Source organism: Cydia amplana, chromosome 11, assembly GCF_948474715.1.
Source record: "Cydia amplana chromosome 11, ilCydAmpl1.1, whole genome shotgun sequence".
Lineage (NCBI taxonomy): Eukaryota > Metazoa > Arthropoda > Insecta > Lepidoptera > Tortricidae > Cydia > Cydia amplana.
The window spans coordinates 1183630-1197841 of NC_086079.1; the positions used below are offsets into that span (position 1 = coordinate 1183630).

The 14212-nt window shown below is 38.1% G+C and overlaps 3 protein-coding genes and 1 non-coding gene across 4 annotated transcripts in view; 2 read left to right on the forward strand and 2 right to left on the reverse strand.

Moving 5' to 3' along the window:
- LOC134652037 (uncharacterized) overlaps positions 1 to 4203 on the forward strand; it is a 181791-nt gene extending 177588 nt beyond the window's left edge. Inside the window, exon 7 of the mRNA XM_063507190.1 lies at positions 3081 to 4203. Coding sequence (XP_063363260.1) covers positions 3081 to 3372 — 292 coding nt within the window. The 3' untranslated portion in view covers positions 3373 to 4203. The remainder of the gene's footprint in view (positions 1 to 3080) is intronic.
- Positions 1 to 14212, forward strand: part of LOC134651923 (uncharacterized) — a 343848-nt gene that overhangs the window by 314024 nt on the left and 15612 nt on the right. The window lies entirely within an intron of this gene.
- Positions 4358 to 4470, reverse strand: Trnal-caa (transfer RNA leucine (anticodon CAA)). The gene is made up of 2 exons: positions 4433 to 4470; positions 4358 to 4402 (listed from the first exon to the last, which is right to left on the reverse strand). It is a non-coding gene; the product is annotated as a tRNA-Leu (tRNA).
- The window catches only part of LOC134652020 (DNA topoisomerase 2), a 39318-nt gene continuing 34524 nt past the window's right edge, over positions 9419 to 14212 (reverse strand). The window contains exons 18-19 of the mRNA XM_063507173.1: positions 13317 to 13567; positions 9419 to 9586 (exon numbers count right to left, since the gene is read on the reverse strand). Of these exons, the coding sequence (XP_063363243.1) occupies positions 9419 to 9586; positions 13317 to 13567 (419 nt within the window). The remainder of the gene's footprint in view (positions 9587 to 13316; positions 13568 to 14212) is intronic.

Genomic DNA, 14212 nt, shown 5'->3' on the forward strand with positions numbered 1-14212 from the left:
TCTTTTTTTTTAATAATAACTCTTTTTTTTTAATAATATTTTTTTTTTTTTTTTTTTTTTTTTTTTTTTTTTTTTTTTTTTTTTTGCTGCAGCTGTCATAGAAAAAGTAATGTATGCAACAGCTCATAATTGGTTCTTAAAATTCTCGGGTCTTTTTTTACAAAACTCGACTACGTCTCGTTTTGTAACTTCGACCCTTGAATTTTAAGAACCCTTATTATATCACTGTTGCATAAACTACTATAAGTCACTAAATTGCTACAGGTTTAAAAAGAGAGTTCGAGTTTTCATTGTGCTTCGATCTTATTTACCAACGTACAGCAGATAGTCGCTACCAGATATATCGGAGCGGCCAAGGTTCTCACAAATATCTGCACACGCCTCTATTGTAAAGGTGTTAGAGTGCGCGTTCAGATATTGTGAATACCTTGGCCGCTCCGATATATCTGATGGCTACTGTACCTAATGACATTTTGAGTTACATATTTATTACCTATTTATATAGTACCTAAACTTATTATTTTGGGCCTTATGACATGACGCGGGTGGCTTATTAATTATTATTTAGGCATACTTATTTTCCAAATAAATATAAATAAGATCAGAACCTATTCAATTAATTTACCGTACACACGAACCAGAGGGCCTACACCGTTAAAACAGAAATTCGCAAATAGCGGGGATCTTTTACTCCAATGAAAGCGTACCTAATTAGAGTGACACTATCGTCCACACTGTTTTGACAATTCGTAAACCTTATTGCAAAGGCATAAGAACTACCAAAGTTCAATTATGCTATTCGCAAACAAAACTGACGACCCGGTTAGTAAAACTTCTCATTCACACTTGCATAGTCGTAGCAGGAGTGAAAGCGATGGTATGATCTCGATCGTCATTTTGGTTTGCTGATAGTAACTATAGCCACAGGGCGGACACGCCATACATCAAAAATCATTTGCGTTTATATGTGTGCGCGGCACGTTTGTACACGCGTCATTGTGTATGTGTGGGTAAGTCGCTATACTGAGAGCCTCTCAGTATAGCGACTCTCAGTGAAAGGACGCCAGAAGTCCGCCAGATTCATGTCGCAGGGCGAGGTAATGCGAGTCGGGGCGGGGCGGTGCGTGGCCGTTCTGTATGATAATACTATTACTTATTCTGTGCGTAATAGTTTTGCTGTTAGGACAGCCATGCCACATGACATCAGCGACAGAAACGTCCTCTCGCGAATCATTAGATGACTTAATCCTAACGTTACTTGACATCATAGTTAATGATGGTCTAGTATGCAAATGTGACAAAGGTCAGGGTTTATTAGTTAAGTATTTAAAAATAGATTCTGGTTTTAAAGATATGGTCAAGGGCATGGTAGTTTGCGAATTTAACAGAGATGTGACTTATTTGAAATACTTGTATTTAAAATGCAAATACTAAATGCAAAATACCTATTTTGTATTTTGTATTTAAATACCTTTTGAAGAAAACTATTTTGTATTTTATTTGAAATAGTTTTTGGGACCTATTTTCTATTTTCAAAATACAAAATACTTTATAGTAGGTAATGTAGGTAGGAGTTACAATCTCTTCTGATGTTACAATCCTGGCAACTCTCTCATACTGTTGAATCTGTTTAGTAACGTCGCACATGACCACAAGCGTAGCGAGTGGTTAAAAAAGTGGAATCTTGAGTGTTGCGAGGGTTTCAAGGTACGAGAGGAGAACAAACTATTCTGCCCTGATGAAACTTTTTTGCACAAACGAGACGTTTTCATCACACTAACGAGAGGCATTATACTAGCTGTAAAACATTACAAATCTAAATGGGGTCCGGGAGCTCAAAATCTATTTACATATTTGGCCAAACGGCTGGTTGAGGTCACTGGGGACAAAAGAGCTGGCAGCTTCCTCGCTCAACGAATAAGCGTTGCAATTCAGCGAGGAAATGCTGCCAGTATCTTTGGTACTATGCCCCAGGGGCCCTCTTTAGATATAGATTTTTAGTTTTCCTTTTTTAAGTAGTAGTTTTAGTTTTGTAGGTAGTTTTAATTTTATTTAGGTTACTTTATGTTGTTTATATTTCTTGAAATAAATATATCAATAAAATTAAAAAAAAAAAAAAAAAAAAAAATTAATGCTTTTAAAAATTGTCCGTTATAAACCATCATCCATCCATCCTTCCGGTTAATATGAGCAAACAACTAGAAATTTGCACTTAGAGGACTGATTGACACACTGTTTTCAAAGAATGAAGAGAGTCTTTTCAATTCGGATATTTTGAGTAATACTTTTTAATTCAGACGAGGTATTCACTATTCAGAGTACCTTTTATCGCAAAGTATTTGTATTTTTAAAAAGTATTTTGAAAATACCTATTTCGTATTTTGTATTTTAAATACAAATTCAAAAACTATTTTGTATTTTGCATTTGAAATAGTATATCAAGGAAGTATTTGTATTTTGTATTTAAATACTTTTTATAAAGTATTTTTCACATCTCTGGAATTTAAATGAAGGAACGCGAGTGAGAGCACCGTTACCGAATTTTTATTTTTATTTTAGTGATATAATGTACCTATGAGTTATTCCCACTAGTTACCACCAAGTTGTTACCAGTGGTAACCAAAATGAGTTGGTGGTAACTACTGGGAATTATTTTTCCTAGTAGTTACCAGTGGTAAAAGGCGGGATTTTTTTACTATAGGTACTTACTTTTGACCCTTATACAGTCAGGGTGCGTAGCCAACATGCAATCGTTAACGCTCTGTATCGAACGAAACTGTCACTGTCGCACTAGTGGCGAAGAGTAATAGAGAGAGACTACGATACCTACGTAACGGAGCGTTAAGCGTTAACGATTGTCACGTTGGCTACGCGCCCGGATCTGCTACTTTTTAATGCCGACTGTACAGTGATAGCGACGTGATAGAGCAATCAATAATCATATATATTTTAATACCACGATTGAACCTAACAGACAGTCATTGTCACGCAACCACACCTATAACTGCGACCATCATTCGCCCGCAGAGACAACATAAACGCAACCTACCAAATATTTTCTATTTTCTTTTCTTTTCCAGGATATTGGGCATAGTCTTCCTAATATTCGGCTTCATCACACTCGTGGGCAGCCTCATCTACTGCGTGGTCCTCTGCCGCGAGAACCCTTACCCACAGTACCCTGACGATTTCTACTGGACCCACCACTGGTCCAAGACTATAGGGCCTTCGGAAATACACTACAACGCCAGTGAAAAGCCCTACAGACAAAATGGACACAGTGATAGATATAATAAGTATAACGGGAAGTATTCGGACCGCGAAAGCGCTAAAGGTTACTCGGACAGGGAGAGCAAATTAAGCAGGTACTGAACGTAGCTTACAAATTTTGAGGTTAATTTCTGAACGCATCGTTCGAATTTTGAATTTTGCGCGGGAAACTTTGGGTAAGTTCCCGCTTGTCGACGGGCCATTTTTATATTACTTACTCTATGAACATTTTTGGTAAATGATATTTAAATTAAATTCCATGTATTCACACGAATATTCTAAACTTCTTTCGTATTCTTAGGAATACGATTATTATGGCCCATTACGATTTTAAACTTTTTAAGAAGTTTTAACAGTGTGAATTTTGGTGCAGAAATGGATATTTTTTGAGAACTCTTTGTCTATGCTATTTTTAAGCACTTTCTTGTAATGTTTACAATTTTACATTGTAATCGTTATTTATATTTATCCCTTGGTTCAGATAGTTGCATGCTATTTGGAATTAGTCAAGAGATTTTGAAAAGAGTAAGAATAGAATACATATTGTGTTTTTTACAATGTTCTACGACAATTTAAAGCGACTTATAGGCACTTTCGCCTCAATGTTCAATATATATTAAAATTTACTCGATGTGTTATTTTATAATTAATGATAACATAATGGTAATTGTAAATAATATATTAATAAGGTATTAATTTAACAATCTTTAAAGCAAATGCCATATTACTTATTATAATAAAAACTTACCTGTTATATTGAATTTACGTAAAATTATTAAAATACAAAATGTTATATAGTAAAAAAAACGGTGGATTCATTATTTTATATAGAATTATTTACAGATTGAGAGTAAACCAGTAATATATTACTTTAATACGCCTGTATCTGAATATGTGATTTGAACTAAAATTAAATTTATTTGTAATTAATAAAATTTTGTAACAAAAATGTTTGTTTCATTTTATTTTTTATAATATTAAATATATTTGGGAAAATGGTACACACAGATTACCGTGTCTATTTATACCGTCTCAATTACCAATTTCACAAATTAATGTATTGTGGCAAAAAAAAGCAAAAAGTTATTGTCAGAAGTGGGATTCGAACCCACGCCCTCAAAGAGGACCAGAACGCCCTGCGCCCGCTGAGCGGGCAAGTTGCCTTGAGTCTGGCGCCTTAGACCGCTCGGCCATCCTGACATTGCGTGAGCGCACGAAATTCAACGTTGCGTTCTGATAAAAAAAATCGCGTGACGATACTGAACACAAGCATATTGTATTATATTATATGTATGTATGATTGTAATATTTGTAATGAATGTATTTCCCAATCTTATCAGTGTGTCATTGTGATTAAATTTAGCAAAATCTAAATGCCATGCACTCTATTCTGGGAAGTTTGATACATAGCGAAGATGTATTTCAAAGAATATTATATTTATAATATTTAAAACTTTCGTTTTGAACACATTAACTCACATATTATAGACAGGTCTATCGCGAAATTTATTTGATTACTTTTATTTACCGACATTTTCACATTTCGATACAGGTTTCACTGGTCGTGGTCGCGGCTAACTGATGTCCCAGCAAAATGTCAAAACAGAGATTTGTGCAACTACCCGACGATAAATAGATTTCGAGATAGACCTGTCTATAAATGCGAGTTAATATACGTTAACTTTTTTCAACGAAAATGACCCACTTGAATATTTACGACTATTTATATTGGCAACATCACCCATATGCATACATTATGTACATAGGTACTTTTGTATGTCTAATATGTTAATTTTGTACGCTGTTCAGACTTACAATTCATCTAATCAATAGTAAATATGACAAAAGTCAAAATTGGTTTCTAGAGATTTGCTATTGTAAAACTTAGGAAATTAAAACACAAGTTTAATCCTTAAAATTGTTCTTTTATTTACATGTCAATGGAAATTAATAAACAGTTAAATTAAATGTCGAAACAGAAAAGAATCAAATTTTATCTAAGATAATGAACAATCAGAGGCCACTCAATGACAGAATTATAATTAAACGATAAGTAATACTCATCCTTATAGAAATAACATTAAATAGAATTGTAATATTAATTGACAATGAAAATATTTCATTCTAAAATAAGGTAATAAATGGAATGAGAGCATTCAAGACACAGATCAAACTAAAAGTAAAATCCTCCTATCAAAACTTAATAATTAAGCAAATAGCACTTAATTTGAGATTAATCGACATAATAAATTAATAAGAAAGACTTACACCATACGGATAAGTTTGAAAAAGTAGGTTAAACAAAATTAAGAAGAAAATAAGGATAATTTCCAAAGAATTATATACAATTGTCCATTTCATACATACAAACAATTCCAATGTATGTCTACGTTAAAAATTACTATTAGCCTCCATCTTGGAGCTTAAGGTTTATTTAACTATAAAATTGTTTTAGTTTATGTAGAGTTCGTCACTCCGTCCGTCAATAAAATCGTGCGTCCACGAGTTAACCTAATAGGTCGGGGGTAGAAAAATAAATCTTATAACAATAAGATTAGGGTTGAAATATGAGTGATATTTCTTCGAGACAGGGAGGGACATCGGGCTGGCGCAACTCGCTTTATGTACAAAATACTGGATCTGAAACAAGACAATTTTGTACAAAAATAACATTTAAAACAAGTTCTTGCCTCGAAAGTTTCAGATATACTTTATTTAACGTTATCTAAGTCAAATATTGCCCGATCGAGTGAAATGAAATGAAATTTATTATTAATAACACATCGTTATAAGTCAGTAGGTATACAATAGTATTTAAGTATAAGTAGAATTACATAGGTATCATAATTGCATATTCTTGCATATTATTATATTATATTCTATGGTTATATATTATTACATCATTAAAGGTAATTGTAAAAATTCTTTGTAGTCATAAAATAGCTCTTGCAAGAGCCACTTTTTTAACCTAACCTTGAACGCCGCGGTAGTAGCTGCATCTCTGATATTGTCAGGCAAGCGGTTGTAAACAGCGGGTCCTAAATAATAAATGTCTTTCTGACTTCACGAGTCTATGTTTTTCGGCGACTAGTCCGTTGTGGTGTTTGTTGCTGCGGAGATTGTAATTAGCATTGGTACCCTTTCGCTCAAATGTTTCGAGGTTCGTTCGTGTCAATACCGCTGCCTGGCTTATAAATAAGCAAGGTAGGGGTAAGATCTTAAGGTCACGAAAAAGGGGTCGTGCCGGAGCATCTGCAGGCGCGCCGGCCATCGCGCGGACCGCACGCTTTTGCATTACGAACGCACGGTTCCAGTCGGAGGCGCGCGCCCATAGTTCGACACCGTAGGTAAGGAGTGAGTGAACTGTTGCGAAATATCAAGTAGCACTCCCGCACTGCGTCTCCTCCCGCTGTTTGTGTCAGGCGCCGTAGCGCGAAGCACGCGCGCCCCAACCTATTGGCAAGGTGCGAAGTCGGTGGAGGGGGAAGTGGCGCTGATCGTCACAAACACACGTAATCTTATGGAATGTCCGCCATTAGTACTAGCGGCAGCCGCTTGAACTAATTTTACTTCATAAAATTTAACGTAGAAAGTCCGCCAAAATGAGGGCAGCACCAGTCGTGCACCTAGCGAATCGCAGAGTCCGTCTATGTGCGGCTCCCACGTTAGCGCGTTGTCGAGCTGGAAGCCAAGAAGGCGCGTGCAAGACAGGTGCTGTATAGGGGTACCGCCCGCACACACCTTCAGGGCTTTGCTTGTGTGACCATTTAGTTTAAAAGTCATAAAACACGTTTTATCTTTATTGAGTGCCAGACCGTTCAACTGGAACCATTCGTGCAGCTGTTCCGATACGTGATTTAGCGTCTCTTCCAGGTCCTGCTCAGCGGTTGTGCTGACGACTGCCGTGACGTCATCGGCATACATAAATAACTCCGCGCCTTGTATCGCCGTTGGCAAGTCGTTCAGTAGGATGGTGAACAAGGTATTAGAGAGGCACGATCCCTGAGGAACACCCGTGATTTTGTATCAATATCAAACAGGTGTTTAAATTTTAGTAATGACGGAAGAGCGACCATTAGTTGTTTGTTTGGCGGGGAATTAATATTTTTGAAGTGAAAACTTCTTTAGCGGTGCTGTGCACTTTTTGTGATGGGGAAAAAATGTTAAACTCTTAACAGGTGTCACGTGACCGTAAGACTAGGGTTGCCAACTATTTTTTGGTGGAAAATAGTATTTTCCAGAATAAGGCATCCAAAATATAGTAATTTCAAAAAAATATAGTACTTTTAGATAAAATACTAAACATAAGTGTAAAATACGTTTAATCGGAAATATAATATTTTGAGTTTTCACTTCTGCCGGCACTCCCTGAGTGCAACCCGTTGTGTTTTTTTTAATTAGGCAATATTTGACACGTGGTAAGCAATCTCGGGTAAGTTTATAGTAAACTCGTGTGGGATAATTAATTATTATTTTAAGAAACAACAAACTCTGTGATACCAAAAGTTACCGCAGTCTTTTTTTATAACGGCTTTCAGGTCAAAGGTTTTACATTAAAGGGCGTCCGGATTCTGCGACTACGCCTCAAGGTCGGGCGGGATAGTTTTAGAATGTGCGTCTATTTAGTGCAATTCTACTCGCGCTCAGGCTAGCATATAGCGCATAATCTGCGACAAACATGTGAGCACAATCCCAGCACATTAATTCCTCGAGTTTCAGGTATAGACAATGATAAAAACGTCCGAGTCTTTGACTTTTTTTTGTGGTACGACGCGCCTGCTCGACTCGATGGGTTAAATGCTGTGGTTTCGTCAAGTAATACATATAGTTTGTAGCTTTCTAGTAGAGCCCGAAGGCTAATCCTATTGTCTATTGTTCAGTAAAACCGCACGTGCTACTTACCTGCAAAAAAGGGTCCTAATTATTCTATTTGGCACCTGAGCGCGGGCTAGTCCAACGCTCAAAAAACCAGTGTAGGTGCGCTCTCCGATAACGCGCCTTTGTTACGCATCTCGATGACACATTTTAGACTGGTTCTGTAGCGTTCGACTCGCCGGCACTCAGTAACCGAAGTACCGATTTTTTATGCAGGTGGTTGTGGCACGTGGCACTAGCGGTTTTTCTTAACAATAGACAATAGGATTAGCCTTCGGGGTCTATTAGAAAGCTACAAACTATACTACTAACTAGAGATGCAACGGATAGTTGTTTGGCCGGATACCGGATATCCGGCCTGGACACTGGCCGAATATCCGGTATCCGGCCGCCGGATATTCGGCCGGCAGAACTATACCTATATTTTGAGGTTTGCAGGTGCGCGTCGTGCAGGTTTCGACCTGTTTCGTAGTGAACGTTCGCGCGGACACATTTCTAGGATCGTATCGAGTTTTATCATGTCATTACATAGTATGTTCGTTTATAGTTACAAGTGCGCGCGCGTATTTTTGTGTAAACAAATAAGTGTATTGTGTGACATTGATTACGTATTCATTTCTATCTACTGTGTCGTTAGCATTACGACCGTGACTGTTTTTTAGATTCCATTTTTTACCCCAAAATGTGTTAATTTTACTATCCGGTATCCGGCCGGATAGTAGGTCACTATCCGGTATCCGGCCGGATAGTAGGTCACTATCCGGTATCCGGCCGGATACTAAAATAACGGCCGGATAGGCCGGATACCGGATAGTAACCGGATATCCGGTGCATCTCTACTACTAACCCTTGTTGGTTCAGTCCCTGGTTCCCTAGTCGCTGTCCGTGTCGCTGAACGTGTACTTGGACTTGGCGGGTGCACGTGCCCTACCCGCGGCGGGGCGGGCGGGGGCGGGGGGCGGGGAGGCGCGGAAACCTTCCGACTCGGACCCACTACTAGACTTCTTGTGCGAAACGTCATTGGGATCCACATTTCTTGACGTTTTTGTTCTGCTTTGTGTGTCTATATCTTTTATATTAAGTCAGTGACTATAATTTATCCTGACGAAAAAGGAATCTGACGAATGTGTCTTAGATCATTCCTCGAGTTTCAGGTATAGACAATGTTATAAACGGCCGAGTTTTTGTCGTCAAATAATACATATAAAGTATTTACATAGTACAAGTATTTCTTTTTATACTACTAACCCTTGTTGGTTTAGTCCCTGGTTCCCTAGTCGCTGTCCGTGTCGCTGAACGTGTACTTGGACTTGGCGGGTGCACGTGCCCTACCCGCGGCGGGGCGGGCGGGGGCGGGCGGCGGGGAGGCGCGGAAACCTTCCGACTCGGACCCACTACTAGACTTCTTGATCTTCTTTTTAGGGTTCGACTTCTTTTTGTCCTGGAATGATTTGTATTGGTATATTAACACAGAATAACTAATAGTACTACCGTACAGAAAATTCACTCCTTCATAAAAGTCAGATTTAGGTACAAAATTACACCTATATCGCCGCCTGCAAGCAAAATTGAAACTTATAACCGCGCACGAACCGTGAATCTCCTTTGCGCGCCGCAGTTTTATGACCGAGCTGTGAGTGTCGGCACGGGGTTATCACTTGACAAGTTTTTATACCTATACCCACTTTATTATTTTTAAGATAAATATGTAGGAATTACAAACGTTGATTATGTAAACATACATTTTTTATCCGGAGATAGTATGTCTGATTCTCACGGAAGTAAGTTTCGAAGCCATTCTGTTTTCAATTTTGCGCGAGCGCCGCGTGACACGACTATCGTGCACGCGGAGCGGCAGCCCACTGCCATACGCCTGTCCGATGGGCGCGCCGGCCAAATGTACCTAAACTGCGGAGTGACACCCCCCTGATATTAATAAGAATGAACACGCCGGTAGAAGACAGAGTACTATTCGTAGTTGAAAAAAAAACTACATTGTTTTTAAGAATACAACAACAATAGTAAGCAATTTAACATGTTTAGATCATTTATGTAATTTAATAATTAAGTCGTTTTAAAGATATTTTTATTTCTCAAAAAGAATAACGGTAGTAGTGTTTTTTTTTTATAATTTTAGGATAGTTTATGCTCGTTATTATTTATTGTTCTTGCTGTGCTCACTTATTTTGGGTGGCATTTCTATACAAAGCCTACCACTTTTATTGTAATCATGTATTGAATGTCGTCTGTATAGTGTGCCTTATAAATAAAATAAAATAAAAATAAAACGACCTATTACATGTTGGAAGCTAATATTTACTATCTCTATATATCATCTCAATATTCAAAAATCAAGACAAAATATCCACCGAGCGACACCTTAGAGTCGACTCGATGCGTACTTTTCATGTTCAAATTCCATAGTTTTCCAACAATATTTTAAGCATAAAAACCATAAAACCAAAAATCATAAAATTTTGCCAAAAAGTAGTTCATATAAAATTTAAAGAATCAAAGAAGTCAAAGAATCAAAATACATGTATAAATCCAGAACGAAACTATAACTACAGTTCACTGGATAAATCCCACGAAACTCGCCTTTTTACTATCAAATATGCTAACCTATCATCGTCATCGCTATCGAGACTAATCGCCTTCACTTTTCTTAGGTTTCTAAAACCACTTCTTCGGAAACGGAGAAGCAGGTAAATCACTGGATAAAGCAAACCTCGAGCTTATTACACCGTTCCCATTCTACCATCGGACTTTTAGACGCACGGCCGGTTTGCATCCTTACTTGGTAGATATCTTATCTTATCTTATTATCTTGGTTGGTAACTTGGTAGACCTATTCGCACGAAGCGCTTTGCTTCCTCGTTTCTTATGCGCACTGCCAAGGAATGGAATTCCTTGCCGGCGTCTATACTTCGTTTTTTTTAGCATTAGAAATAAGGTAAACAATCTTGATGTGTCTTTTAATTGAAAAACACATTTTAAAAATAAATTATGAATCTAATACGATCTTTTATAGTCTTCTGCTTTCATAAGTAATAGTTATTGATTTTTAAAAAGTGTTTTTCAATTAAAAGACATCAAGATTGTTTACCAAATTTTTAATCCTAAAAAAAACGAAGTATAGCAAGGCTCGGAACCGGTTTTTTCTTCGTACAAAAAATACCGGTATTATTTCGTTCTTTGTCTTCTTATTTCATTTTAATGGGACAATCAATAATACGAACCTGTTACCTAAATACAGATGATTCAGTCCTACGTAAAGAGCATAAAATAAGTAATAGTTATTGATTTTTATAAAGTGTTTTTAATTAAGAGACATGTCAAAATCGCTTACCTTCTTTCAACTTGTTTCTAATGCTAAAAAAACGAACTATATATAGTGCGTCAAGCAAATCTTGTCAGTAGCAATGTACTGCAAATTAAAGTAGGGTAACACCATGTAACACTCAAAGAGCAGAATTGCGCTAAGAAAAGCAGCAATGTACATCGAACGAAAACGTGTTTATTTTTCCGCCCTTCATACGTCAGTTCGAGTGAATTATCATAACCTCAAATTTTAGTAATGTTTACCGTCAACGAGCATGATTGTACATTGTAGGCACCTTAGCTTTGCTTGAGGTCATGCATAATCTTGGTATTTAATGGTGACAGCAGAAATTTCTCTTCAAATAGAAACGATTCAGAATGTAAACAATAAGATGATGGCTGTCATTCACGATCCACATTCCACAGATAACACACAGATGACACGCGATTTTGGAATTATTCGAACACAGTGTTGCTAACCCGCGATTTTTCAAATTTGCCGCTTTTTTACTACTGACAAGATTTGGTTGATCCAGTATATCTCCGAGCTCATATAACCCGGCAACCTTCACATCAAGGGTGAACAGGCACCTTCTGGGCAGGCTCGCTCCATCGTAGGCCACGTCTTAGCCTCGGCTAGTCTGTGGCCATGAGTAAAGCTTTGGATTCCTCCGAAAACGGTGCCGTCATATTACGGCCGCTATATAACGTTGACTGACGTCACTAGAACGTTGTCTATGTAAACAAAATGGCGCCGTTTCCTAGACGGCGTTACGTTACGTTGATTGTCAACGTAACGTAAGATGACGGCCGTCATGACGGTGTCGATAGTTTCGTGAACGTTTTATTAGATAGCGGTGACGCCATTTTGAATAAATGACACGAGATTTGAATAAATGATTCCGTACTACGATTATTTTCCTCTTCTGATGATATTTCATCCTCCAAGTAAATTATAGATGATCAAGCAAATCTTGTCAGTAGGAAAAGGCGCGAAATTCAAATTTTCTATGGGACGTTAAGCTTTGGATTCTTCCGAAAACGGTGCCGTCATATTACGGCCGCTATATAGCGTTGACTGACGTCACTAGAACGTTGTCTATGTAAACAAGATGGCGCGGTTTCCTAGACGGCGTTACGTTACGTTGATTGCCAACGTAACGTAAGATGACGGCCGTCATGACGGTGTCGATAGTTTCGTGAACGTTTTATTAGATAGCGGTGACGCCATTTTGGAATAAATGACACGAGATTTGAATAAGTGATTCCGTACTACGATTATTTTCCTCTTCTGATGATATTTCATCCTCCAAGTAAATTATAGATGATCAAGCAAATCTTGTCAGTAGGAAAAGGCGCGAAATTCAAATTTTCTATGGGACGTTATCCCATCGCGCCTACATTTTTCAAATTTGCCGCTTTGACCTTGGTGGAAGACGGTGTGTTATGACGCCGTGGTACTTTCCACATAAATAAATAAATAATAAATAAATATTAGAGGACATTTTACACAAATTGACTAAGCCCCACGGTAAGCTCTAGGCTTGTGTTGTGGGTACTTAGACAACGATATATATAATATACAAATACTTAAATACATAGAAAACAACCATGACTCAGGAACAAATATCTGTGCTCATCGCACAAATAAATGCCCTTACTGGGATTGGAACCCAGGACCGCGGCTTCACAGGCAGGGTCACTACCCACTAGGCTAGGCCAGACCGGTCGTCCACATGTCGCCACCGTAAAGACGGCCGTCTTTTGCTGCCGCTATATGACGGCACCGTTTTCGGAGGAATCCAAAGCTTAAGCCCATTTATAATTTAAAAAAAATTGCTAAATCTTACCTTTTTACTATCAAATATGCTGTCATCCTCGTCGCTATCTAGGCTGATCGCTTTCGCGGGTCGTTTCTTAGGTTTTTCAGCCTTTTCAGCCTTTTCAGCCTTTTTCTTCGGTGCAGCCTTCTTCTTGGGGGGTGGGGAGGCGGGTTCTTCGTCGCTGGAGATTGCGACCGGGGAGGGGGACTTATGGTTGAGCGAGTTTTTGAAGGACTCGTCTTTCTTGGATTCTTCGATGAGCGAGTCGAATAGGCAGTCTGTGGACAAGTAAATTGCAAGTGAGTAGAAGAATTAGATTGAACATTCAGGAAGAGAAATAATCTTTCTCAATAAAAAAAATACTTGCAGAAAACATTCGGAAAGACCGGAATTTGAAAATAAGTAACATAAAAACAATAAAATTTAAACATTTTAACATTACGTTCATGTTTAGTATTATAGTACCATAGATTTATGAATATGAGGAAATCGGACATGCTGGCCGATTTGTATTGAGTTCGCCTGTCGCAAGTTTTTTATCCCCACACAAAGAGCAAGAGTGATAAAGATGCAAATAAACGAACGAATGAATGAAGTTTAATGAAGTGGTTCGCGGTAGGTCCTCTGTACTATGAGACAATTTATCAGGGAGTTTATCGTCTTGTACCCTATTCATCGCGGCGTAGACACTTGGCTTTGCAATAATGTAACTTTGTTTAGCAGCAATGTATTGCAATATTAAATATTGTTGAAGTGAGTATGCTCATGTAGCTAACAACAGCGACGCGGCCATCGGCGGCGTGGCCCCTCTCTAGTATTCTGTGCTCTGAGTATAGTACAGCCTAATATCGGATGAATTTTTGAAGTGAAAACTTCTTTAGCGGCGCTGTGCACTTTTTGTGACGGGGAAAAAATGTTAAACT